General features: G+C 41.6%; 1 protein-coding gene across 1 annotated transcript in view; it reads right to left on the bottom strand.

Moving 5' to 3' along the window:
• The window catches only part of LOC310987406 (F-actin-capping protein subunit alpha-2), a 34,968-nt gene extending 31,107 nt beyond the window's left edge, over positions 1-3,861 (bottom strand). The window contains exon 1 of the mRNA XM_083973628.1: positions 3,758-3,861. Within this exon, the coding sequence (XP_083829754.1) occupies positions 3,758-3,796 (39 nt within the window). The 5' untranslated portion in view covers positions 3,797-3,861. The remainder of the gene's footprint in view (positions 1-3,757) is intronic.
• Between the last annotated feature and the right edge of the window lie 8,900 nt (positions 3,862-12,761).

Here is a 12,761-nt window from a genome sequence, read left to right on the forward strand (position 1 = left end):
GGTTTAAAAAGGCAGCGAGCGAGCGAGCGAGCGAGGAAGCAGCACTCGGGTCTCTGCGGCCGAGACGAGACTCATTCTGCTGTTTAATCATTTACAACTGGAGGAGACGACTCACTGGTTCCCATTCAGGAAGCTCTCAGCTCTTTTTTTTGTTTAATAAAGAATCACAGAGGTACACTGACAGCAGCGTCAGCAACAGGACCAGAAAAATCCCCTCATGTCCTGGGACACATTTTTTTTACAGAGGGAAACTCAAAAACTATTTATTGTGCTTGACACTGATGCAGCCTCAGTTCATTTTCCTACAGCTGAGAAACTCCCAGCTTCTTCCAAAATAGATTAAATAGTCATCTGATCATCACAGACAGTTTGGATTCCCACAAACCCAAAGTTTGCAGATTTGTCTTGTGTGGGGAAAAGTACAATGGAGTCTAATGAGAGATTCTCCTCAAGCATCATTTAGGAGAAAGTTACTCTGACTCACCGACAGCGTGTTCAGGGCTGAGACGACACTCATTTCATTTCCTTCCTTTGCAGGTTTTTTCTCTGAGCTGCGTTAAAACAAGCCGAGGGGTCGGTGGGTTGGTGGGTCGGAGCAGATGGCTGATCGCTCTGAGCTAAAATGCACCGGAGAGACCGAAAGAAGAAAACGAAACACATCTGCAGCGCTTCTTCTTCCACAGGAAAATGCTGCGTGCTTTTAACTAAGCACTAAGTCAGTGGTTCTCTTTTTTGAGAATTTTTATTACTAGTATTTTGTTTTGTTTTGTTTTGTTTTTGACAGTGAACATTTCTTTTTTTTGTTTAACTTTTTTTTTTAACCACTTCTTCCTACAAATGTTTAAACGTTTTTGGAGAAATTGTACCACTTTTTTCCAGAAATTTCTCTATAATATTCCCCAAAATTCACGCCATTGGCCCTAATTTGAATGTACAAAAAAAGTAACGTTATTCCGTCTCAGAACAAATATTTGTGTATTTCTGGTGTTTGCTTGAATATTTTGTCCAATGGGGGTCTGTGCATGGTCTAATTTGTGTCAATTTAGGGGTCCTTGATGTAAAACAGGTTGAGAGCCACTCTGCACTAAAGCAACACAACATTTGAGGCGCAAAACATCAACACCAATCGCACTAAAGAGAAGGAAATAAAATGGTTCCCACCAGTCTAATATTGGCCGGTTGCCATCACTCGTTCTTCCTGCTCTAAATAAACAATAAAAAAAGAAAAAAAAAAAAAGTCTGGCCAAACAGAGAAAGTGGTTCAACAAGTGGAAACCAATGTGGTCAAGAGATGAAAAGATCCTCACAGCGCCAGCCTGAAGAGTCGTTAACAGCTTCGACCACAGTTTCATACCTCTCACCTGCAAAACTTTATTCATGGTGAAGTCCTGTGTGTTACAAAATCATCAGGTGGCCGGCCACACACTCACACACACAGACAACAACTAGTGACTCACACAGACACACAAACACACACACAGACACACACACAAACACACAGCCTTTAGTCCTGCAGTGAAATGTGGAGCAGCTGATGCCTGTGTGTTGATGAGCGTGATGATGCAGTCGCACCCGCGGGTCAATGAGCTGCAGGAAAGTCTTTAAAAAAAAAACCTTGTCTGACTCAGGCTGCAAATAAAACCAGCCGTTAACTGTGAACTGTGCATTAGGTTGGATTACATAACCTCAGGGCTGGGAAGAGCTTCTACTGTGAGATCAACACAAAAACACAAGAGTATCATATACAAACACTCAATACTATGTGTTTACTATGCATTAATTCACTGGCTTTACTTGTATTCAAATGTTTAGTTACTTTACGGTGATTTTTAGAGCTCATATAGACGTCTAAAACTACAGTATTACGTTCAAACTAACTTACAACACTGTAAAAAGTCATGCAATTGGAATTTTTTGTGAGTTAATGAATAGTTTAAGCAGGAGTTATCACAGTAAAACAAAGCTCTGCCAACTTCAAGTCAAAACCCACTTATCAGAAAATGTAAAATAAGTTCAGCTATGATTCCTGCAGACTGATGTGACGGCGGCTGTCTCAGTGTCTCAGGGTGTAATCAGCTATGAGTGTGTGTGTGTGTGTGTGTGTGTGTGTGTGTGTGTGTGTGTGTGTGTGTGTGTGTGTGTGTGTGTGTGTGTGTGTGTGTGTGAGTTCATGCTCTTTTAAGGAAATGTTAAGTGTAAAAACGGAAAGTGAAGAGTGCTAGCAGCATCGTGGGGTGTAACCTGCCTACAGCATGAAACTGTAACTACAACTGTCTGTACACTGTCATTAAAAAAACATAAATATTGCCAATACAGACAGTTAATATTGTAAAATATGAACATTATTGTCACTATAACTGACTTGTGTGATGAAATTTCGGCTCATTTCCTTCATGCCACAAGTTCCCACTTTATTTTTACTCACTGAAACGTGACGTCTTTTAAATAACTTCTTCAAATCTACTTTTACAGACTTGCATTTATGTGATATCATCCTCTTTTTTCTTTATGATCTTCCTACCCATAACTCCTTAGCTGGTTTAGTTCCCCATTCTACTTTTACTGTCACGATCTCACAGTTTTACTCAGACGCTCTCAGTTTTACTGGTCTCAATTATTTTGTTGTTGGGGTCTTGTATCGCTTGTGCTGTTGCTGTAATGCTCGGGCGGTGCATCATCTCCTTTGGCTTGTGACATTTGCATGTGACTTCATTCATCTTCCTATGTTGCTTTTGTTAAGCACTTTGCAAACTTGTGTTTTTAAAGGTGCTATGTATAAATAAAGTTGTTATTTTTTATTATTATTGCAGGACTCCAGACTGCCCATAAAATTCAAGACGGTGCAAGTACATTTTTCATCTACGCATATGCAACCAGTAAATTTGCGGTTTTGTTTTTAACAAAGGTGAAACAAGGAAGGGACATCTCAAAGAATCTGGAAATGTGAGGATCATGAATGAAAAGGAAATGTGAATATTTGCTTAGCAAGTCGGTTTATGGTGTACGCCTCTAAATTTTCTGCTTGCACTCATACAATTTTAAGTTAGGGACCACTATGCTCCTTGTCAAAAAAGTTAGTCTAAAGCCCTGTTGTTATTTTGTATTATGAATAATAATAGGCTAATATTGCAGTTACAGTATAGTTAGTTAGTTAGCAAGTCAGCTTTGCACAATACACACGGTTGCAGCTATGTAGTATAAGTTTTAAAATATTAATAAGAGTGGAAAACACTATTTATCAACATTTTTTTTAATGTGTAATGACAGAAAAAACGGTGTCAAAGAGCAAAAAAAAAAAAAAGGGCGTGTTAGCAAGTCCGGCTATGTGTTAGCATCCTGCGGCTAACATGCTAAAGATCTTTGGTGTGTGAAAACTTCCATAACACAAACAACCAGGGACACACACGGGGGGTGAAATGGCGAAAAGGGCGTGGGGAGGTGAAGCCTAGGTGGATTTATAATATGTATAATATGTTACACGGTTCCTATTTTTACAGTCAGGACCGTACAAGGAGCCTCGACTCGCAAATGAGCGGAAGTTGAGCTAAAAATAATAAGAGCAGAGCAGAAGCAAGCAGCGGTTGTGTTGTGTTGTGTCGAGGCCCTGGGAGGGTTTCTTTTTTTTTTCCTTTAATAAAAATTCACTCAATATCGCCACACGACCACCGGGATGCACCGGGGAACACGGCCGCCGATGTGACCCACACATTCGGGCGCAATCGGTGGGGTTAAACCTGCGATTAAATCGGTGTCTTACCTTATCCTCGTCGGATAGCTGCTCCTCATGATCCGCCATCTTTTCTTCCGGCACCACCAGCTTGTCAGAGCCCCGTGACGTCACCGCATGGGTTGGTGGGTGGGTGGCTCGTGCCGCGTTCGGGAAAACTCGGAACTCGGAGCTTTTCGCTTTTCTCCTACTTCAGAAAGTGAAATCAAAACGCCACCTTACGGAGAAAAAATAATAATCTACCCCGACTTCTATACGAGAATCGGTTGTCTGACGTGTTACACAACAATCTGTACCCGTACAAAACCGCACTGCCAATGGTAAAACATTTATTAAAATTACAACTAAATTCGACTGTGAGATTCCGAGTTTCCGAGTTGTCACGAACGCTGCATCAGGCTTCCCAGCTCGGTTCAGATCAGATAGTTTTGAGTTTTGACTGATATGATTCTCCTCGGTCACTGGCTGTGTCTGTCTGTACTGTAGGTACTGCAGGATCGATTATCAGTAGCCTATTGATGATTATGATATGTTGAAATGAATACAATAAATACAAATTGGATAGTTGAAGTGAAATACTATAACTGTGCCTTCAAATCATCTCCTTCTAGAGAGGATTTGTGTTGAAATATAATAATTTAATTTTGTTTTAGTTTAGGTAGGCTATGTGTGAAGCACTATTGTTACATTACAAGGGTTATTTCATTTAATAAACAATTTAATTCAACATACAAAAGTGCCAGAACCTTCAAATACTGTAGATGCATTAGAAGTGGCAGCGAATGAATCTTATGTAGCCTATTTATATAATTAGCCTACTCAATAGCCTAATTAATTCCAAAATGTATGTTGCAAAATTAATCTTCCTTATCTGTTTTGCACACACGTTGTAGATAATCCTTGCAGTGTACAGCTTTCTAACTTGATTTCTTTCTTTATTTTCTTTTTTCCCTCTATTTTTATTGCCTTTTTTTTCCTCATTAGGGCAGATTTCAATGTTTTTGTACAGGTTTTGGATGTAAGTGTGGTATATGGACCCATTTTAAACCACTGAGCTGCATATGGCATCTCATTTGAGATGATATGCTGATAAATGCCTTTAATTTAGCATTATTTACCATGGTTATCAGTAATAAGCTTCTTTTATATTCTGAATAATTATGCATTGCACGTATTCACACCGGAGCTTTAGATCTTGCATGTAATAATTCATGTGTGTCTTAATCATCACAATGAATCTGGGGAAAGCCCTGTCATTACAAAGAAATGCACTCACACTGTGTATGTCACACATTTCACCACTAGATGGCGTACAAACACTGTTTTTCCAATAACTAATGGAGCTCAGAGAGATGGTAAAGACGAATAAGATCAGTCTCACACTGTCTCTCTGTCTGTCTGTCTGTTTTATTGCTTTTCCAAATAGCAGCAGAAAATATAATGGAAGTTAATGCCCAAAAACCACACAGAGACAGACAGAGGGGGAGGGGCAGGGAGAAAATAAAGAGGTTGGTTAAATATTATCACAGATGGTGGAATGATCGTTAAGTTTTGGGAGGTTCAAAGAAGACAGTCTGAGCTCTGAAGGAAGGACAAGAGACGTAGTTAGTTGGTACAGCAGGAAGTCTGGTTGATCACATTCCTCCAGCCACAGAAGTCTTGCTCATCACATCTCCCTGATTCATGCAACATGACACTTGTCCATATGTGCAGAAACATGCCTATCACTTGTGTTTGTCGTCTCTTCAGGGAATTATATTCACTTACTTTCACTCTCTGGAGGCCTAGCTATAACATGACCCTTTGATATGAAATAAAGTGAGTGTCTGCAATTTAAATGAAACATCTGCAGATGACAAACAGATGGATGCGATTTACAATCACATACATTTGCCAGTTGTAACCGAACTTTAAAAGCTCTATTAGGATATACTTTTTAATGTGGGTGATTTTATTATTTCTTTATTATTTCCTTACTAAAAAATATGTTGATGTGAACCTGTCAGCTATAGCAAAACACATCTGTTTATGAGCAACATCTTAACTTTTAACTTGTTGTTAGTCCTACTTGTTCTGACTACTTACGTACTAACCCAAATATTAAAAAAATGTCAAAACTAGTTCAGTCTATAGTCCGGTGAATGAATTGTAGCATGAATTAAAATCTGTAATTAGGTTTTGGCAAAATACACACCAAGCCAATTATTCAGTTAGCTATAACCTGCTACCTATATGGGCACCTGCATTTTACACAATCTTAAAAGCACATTAACATAAGAACAATGTAATAGGTATAAAATGTATAAAAACTTTTTTTTTTTAACTATTAGGCAAATATTTGTATGTAGAATTCATCTGTAATTGGCTAATGCTAGCTGACAAATGATCTAGCATTGCTGAAACTTGCCTTTGAAATAAGGCAGGATGAATTTAATACATGCAGGTAAGTGTGTAGTTATATTGTAATTCAGTTAATGTACTTTTGTCAAATTTAGCTGCTATTAGCAGATTAGCTGGGTATTTAACTTGCCATGTATTTAGCTAAATTACAAGTTTTAATTCAATAAATGCCCTTTGTGCTGTAGTATTACTAATGCAGCTAAATTACAACATCTTCTCCCCATGTTTTTTCCCCCCAGCAACCTTATTATTAACAGGTAGATTCATCATGACCTCAGTGTGCAGCTACTTGGCTCCATAATGAGCACTTCAGACTGAAGGGCTCAGATCTTCCTCATTGCCTCGGCCTTTCCCTCTCCCTCCAAGACTGTAATTTATCCGTCCCTTTTTGAAAAGGCTCAGTGTTCGTGCGATGCCAACAGCGTAGCTCTTGTGTTTGCTTTGGTGGGGTCACATCAGGGCGCATGTCGCTGCCGTATTACATGCCACGATTACAGCCACGATGATAGTAATCTACGTCTTCCAACAAGCCCGATTTCTGTCCATCCTTCACCTTCTCTTTCATCCGTGACTCTTGCTTTGAACTAACAATAGACTCCTGTGATATATCATTATACTGCATCTATCATTATAGTACAAGCACACAAATTTATTCTTGTTACATCAAGTGTATGTCTCACTTTTTGCTCTTTTGGTTTCATTTTAAACAAAAGCCAATCCAATAACAATCATATCTTGCTTTTTCAAAAAAGGTTTTGTTCCATTTATCCTTAAATTATGACCAACAAAGCCCCTTATCTCCCTCCTTTGTGAGGCCCCGCCATCAACGCAAGTGGTTGAATAATTGTGCAACCTCAAGGTTTGGGATGACGAGGATCAAACCAGAGGATTTGAAAAGCCCTGTAATCTGCCCCAGAACTTGAATGGGGCTGAAGCAGTGCCTCCATTGTGTCGACACTGGAGCCACTCATCACCTCTAGGGACCAAAAGGAAAAGCATTGAGAAGTGCAGCATGTGAAAATGGGGTCGGTCCGTGACTCACCCTCAGCTACTGGTTAGTCACCTCGGATACTCATTACACCACCGCTCCCACTTGGACAATAATCACCCAGAGGACTGAAAAGGCTCTGATATGTGGAGGTATTAAAGCTGCAGACTGAAGGGGTGTTAAGATATAAAAGTAGCACAACTTTTGTAGCCTACGTATCGTTTTTTGAGTGATTGTGTTGTGTCCCTCTCTCTGTTCTCTTGCCATCTTGAGTAACAGTGTGAGAAAAATATCTTCTTGGCAGTGCATCAAAGTCTGAGGAGGAGGAGGAGGCAGCGCCATGGGGACGATTGAGACTGTATTTCCTCACCTCCTGACAGGATCTGCTGTTACTGTGGTCTGCTCTGTGCCAGTTATAATAGCTTCTGTTATGTTGAAATGAGAGGGAGGAGGAGGGCAGCAGTGCAGATGGACAAGGGTTTGAACTAAAGCAGAGGTCTAAACATGCAGGTAGAAAACGTCTTGGATGTTGTTTTTGGACAGTGTGAGACAATAGAGATGGGACCCCATTCACTTTTACTTGACAGCCTTGGTTTGGTAGTTGGACTTTATGAGTGGGACCTGTTAGCTGGCTTTAACAGAGGTCGTAACAAAGGGTTAGGGTCAGGGTTGGTCAGACTTGTTGTAACTAGCAGTGTGTTTTTGAGGCTGATCACTGATCTCTGCAGTCGCATGTTCATCATTGCAGCTGAGAAAATTACTGTCAGGTATTGTCCCCTTCTATTAAAGAGGAATTATGCAGGATTTTCAGCTTAAATTTTTTTTTTTTAACCTTAATTAAACAGCTTTGGAGTAATGGGCTCTATGCACAGCTCCACTACTTCCTGAACTTAACGCTGCTCCTTTGTTTCCTGTCTTACATGATTGGACAAACTGATTAATCCAGGTGTGTCTGAGTAGTCACAATGGTCAGACACACCTGGATTCATCAGTTTGTCCAATCATGTAAGACAGGAAACAAAGGAGCAGCATTAAGTTCAGGAAGTAGTGGAGCTGTGCATAGAGCCCATTGTGATGGTTTAATAAATGACATGTTGTTACAGGGAGAATGACGGCTCACTGCCTTCAGCATGTGTGTCACTTATAGGCGTCTCTTGGTCGAAAAGCAACTTTGCAAGATCAGTGCCACCGCCCCGGTGTCCAAGCTCTCGTCTCTGCACACCGCGTCACAAATGCGCCCCGTAATCTCTTGTTTATGACAGATAAGACTACACAAATGTACATGTCGTAACATTGTATATGATATATAACTGTATTGCTGCTCAGATTGCTCTATTGATTGATTTCCCACAAATGCGTAGTCCCCCTTTAAATATGAAAGGAGGCTGAAAATCACAGGACACGTCTGTTCTGATGATACAAGTCAGCCGTCCTGAAATGTGTGTTTCTCTTCTATAATTCACATTCTACATCTCGGAGGTGAGGTCTTTCCACATATGGGCTTCCGTCTCCCTTCAAACGGGACAGAGCTTGGTGGGAAACAGTAGGAGAGAGAGAGAGACACAGCCCGAGGGAGAACTGGGATCATAACACCGGATGGAGAAGCAGGTTGGATGTGCACAAAAAAAACAAGCAAGTCACATCGAAATGTGTCGCTTTGGGTTGTGAGTGCGCAAAAGACGTTACACACACGTTTTAGTTAACCAAGGCGGATAGACAGGGAAAACCCTGGCTGTTGATTGTCTGATAATTGTCTTAAGGCATATGATCGGTTCTTTTCATCGGCTGAAATTACAACTCCATTCAATTCTGATAATACACAAATTGGCTTATCCCGATTGTGCCGATTGATTGGAGCTAGTTGTAACAAAGGGTTAGAGTCAGGGTAAGTATGACCTGTTGGCTAGCCTTAACAGAGGTTGTATTAAAATCACGTTCGATCCCAAAGCAGGCCAAGTAGGCGAGGCTACATAGGGTGAAGACAATGTCAGCCAGTTGGTCCACCACTTCAGTTCAGGCCAAAATTGTTTGTGCAGGTTTTCATGCTCCCCAGAGGATGAACTAGCCTGGCTCTCGCCAGACCCTTGTAGTTCCGCAAAGCTCCACCAGAGGCGCTACGCTCAGCTTCACACAAGGGTCTGGACTCGAGGCCAATGCAAACTTCTTCCCCGGAGCAAAAAATAATGAACCAATCAGGATCGCCGGGCGGGACTTTCTGAGGTGTGACGTACGCTGACGCGACTGTTTGAGTCAAACAACAATGGCGGCTCGCAGTGAGTGGCTGAAGTAGCACGTCATTCAAGATAACGGACAAGTGGTTTATCCAATCACATACAAGATTTTTTTACAAGGCCCCGCCTTCTGAAATGAATCGCCTATGGAGCAGTCCCAGACCCTTGTGTGGAGCTCAGCGTAGCTTTGCGGAACTACAAGGGTCTGGCGAGAGTCAGGCTAAGGATGAACACCTTCCCCTTTAGTGCTGACATAAGATTGAGATGGACAGTTTTGAGTTTAAGCTTTCCACAGAAATATTTCTCAACATCCACTTGAGTTAAATTTCCATAAAACTCTATGCAGACAACCATGACAATGACTCCGCACCTTGGTAATCCCCTGCCTGTTAAATTAAACCTGTTGACATCTGCTGGCTGCCTTCCTATGAATTTGGTTGAGGCATTTCGCCACCTCAGGATGAGTCGCAGCCTCTTCCCTCAACCTTTCCCCAGAAACCACTGACATTCTCGTTAGTCTGACTTTCACTTTGTGTTTAGAGCTAATTAGCACACATTAGCATTTTGAAATGGCACGCTAAAATGCTAAACAGCTGCATGTTCTGTGATGACGGTGCACTGCTTATTTGTGTTGAATTTAACATGATTTAAAGCTGCAAGACAGTGAATGCACGTTGCACTGGTTTATTGCTGCTGGTAATCTGTGTCTTTGTCCTGCTAGTGATTTGTCTTTGAGGTTGCTGTTGTCACCTGTTGTCTTGAGACAAAACAGCTTCTTTGCTGGCTGAACAATTTAAAGCCTTTACTGGTTTCACTAAAAATCTGCCTCGCCTCCCCCGCCGGGCGGCTAAACCTCCACGCGGTCCCGAGGGACTTTGGTGTCCCACTAAGCCACAGATACGAGCTTTCAACGCCAGTCTGGCTGTGATCACACTCCCCTGGAATTCCTGGGTGCACCAGCACTCCCAGTCCTGATTATGGGTCCTTTCACAGCGATTACATTTTTGCATGAGTGATGGTGGAGTTATTCTGGCACGGAGGCTTCAAACCAGACGTCTGGGAAATGAAGTTTACATTTCTGGATTAACGTCTCAGAAGCTCGTGAGCCATGAGAGGATGATGACCGTTTGATGCTAAATTCCTTTTTATGAACCGTCTTTCCCTTCAAAAATAAAACTAGAGAAAACTTAAACATTTAAAGACTTAGACTACAAGATCCAGGTTGATGCTGAAACAGCAGATGCACAATGTTGCATCAGTGCCAGTGACTCAGGACTTATGGGAAAATATATTAACATTCCTCAACAAAGCACTTGGTACAGAGATGATGCAGGGCCCTGCACTTTAGGCCTGAAGCCAGGAGGGTGCAGAGTGGCCTTGACCACACGTTGTAGGAAGAGCTCATCCTTTTAAGGAGGAGGGTGAAGAGCTGGAGGCTTTAGAGTATTTTGGAAAACATTAAAGAAGGACGAGTTGTCAACATTGTGAGATAGAGCCTGGGTTGTATCTCACAGTGTATGATGATGATACTGTTTACCTTATAAGGTGTTATCAGTACCTTGGAGGGATGGTTGTTCTTATTTATATAATGATACTAATTTGACGTTTCCCTTTGGATATCAATATACAGGACATAACATTATGTGCTCATCTGTAGTTGCCCTAGTTCTTCTATCTTTTTGTCATTGAAAGGTTGATACAGGAGTGATGAGTTTGTTTGTTGGTGACGGAGTTGGAGTCTTGTGAGAAGTCCTTATCTCTGCTGAGGAAAATGTAGCTCAAAGGGATAGTTCAACATTTTGGCAAATTGGCCCATTGCCATAATCCTTAGGAGTAGGTCCGTTACCTTTAATTGTCGGTGCAAGCTATTTTTAGAGCAGAGCCGCGAGCTGCTCAGAGCTACGCTACGGAGGCTCATGGGATTTCTTGGTTTCCCTCATCAAACTCATCAAATACACAATCCAACAACTCCAAAACGCTCTGGTGGACAAGTTGTGACCTGCACATTCACCACGCTAGGAGATAATAACAGAACGTTACCAGACAGAGTTGTTTTAGAGGGAAATTCATGCAAAACCGCTGATTTATGTTCCCGTCTGGAGCAGTTTTCCAGCAAGCAGTCTCTGTATTTACCTCTAAAACAACTCGGTCTGGTAACGTTGTGTTATTATCTCATAGCGTGGTGAATGTGCAGCTCACAACTTGTCCACCAGAGCGTTTTGGAGTTGTTGGATTATGTCTTTGATGAGTTTGATGAGGGAAACCAAGAAATCCCATGAGCCTCCGTAGTGTAGCTCTGAGCAGCTCACGGCTCTGCTCCGCCGTTCTAAAAATAGCTTGCACCGACAATTAAAGGTAACAAACCTACTGCTATGACTATATTAGGGATTATGGCAATGGGCCAATTTGCCAAAATGTTGAACTATCCCTTTAACTTTAGACTTACCGTACCCTATCTGTTAAGACTATTGGGTCTCTTCATTTATATCATAATTTCTTCATGTCACTAACCAGTCCCAGTTAGAGGGTGGGATTCAGCCTCGATCACAGGGATGATACATGGAGACAAAGAACCTTTTCAGTCGTCTACTACTTGGAGAGTACGAGCGCAGGGAGATCACGCAAACTCCACCCAGAAATTAAAGCTCCGGGGCTGGGAATCGAGCCCAGAAACCTCTCGCTGAGAAGCAACAGTGTTAATCACTGTACCACTGTGCCGCCCTGTTCTTCTTCTTTTTCTTCTCTTCCCATCGCTAAGTGCTGCTCTTTATGGGCTCTGTTAAAGGTCTTGATCTCAGCCTGTAAAGGTATAGAGGCAACTATGATTTTACACAATACAAATAAATGGATGTTGAATTGAATAATGACACAGTGTTATGAGTGACATCACTGTGTTTGGTGTTTCCCCGTTTATTGTTTCCTTCTTTTGCAAGGTCACTGTTTCTCAATGAGCAGTAATAAAAACTCAATAAAAAGCTGAACAGAAAGAAAGAGAAACTTTCTCTCTCAGTTCATCCCCGCGGGGTCGAAGAGCGAGGTGCGCCGAGTCGACCTCGGCTGATTGGACAAAGGAATGAAGATCCTCAGCCAACAACAAGGCTGTACTGTAGGTCTGAATTTATAAGAAAGTACCTGCACTAACACACAGAACACACACACAGGACAGGTCCAGATGAATAGCATCTATAGGGAAAGAAGAAGTGTGTGCGCTGATGGAAAAACATACACACAGTGAAGATTCATGGGAAAGAAAACACAGAAATCATGTGGCCTCCATGAATCAGCTTCATCCTGAAATATCGGCATAAACGAACCAGAGAGAGAAAGTTCTTGGACATAAAAATCCACCTGTCTCATCACAGAATCCTACACACACACACACAGATACACAGCGCCGCCCGGGTCAAAGGTCAAG

This window comes from Trachurus trachurus (genome assembly GCF_905171665.1).
Source record: "Trachurus trachurus genome assembly, chromosome: 6".
Taxonomy (NCBI): domain Eukaryota; kingdom Metazoa; phylum Chordata; class Actinopteri; order Carangiformes; family Carangidae; genus Trachurus; species Trachurus trachurus.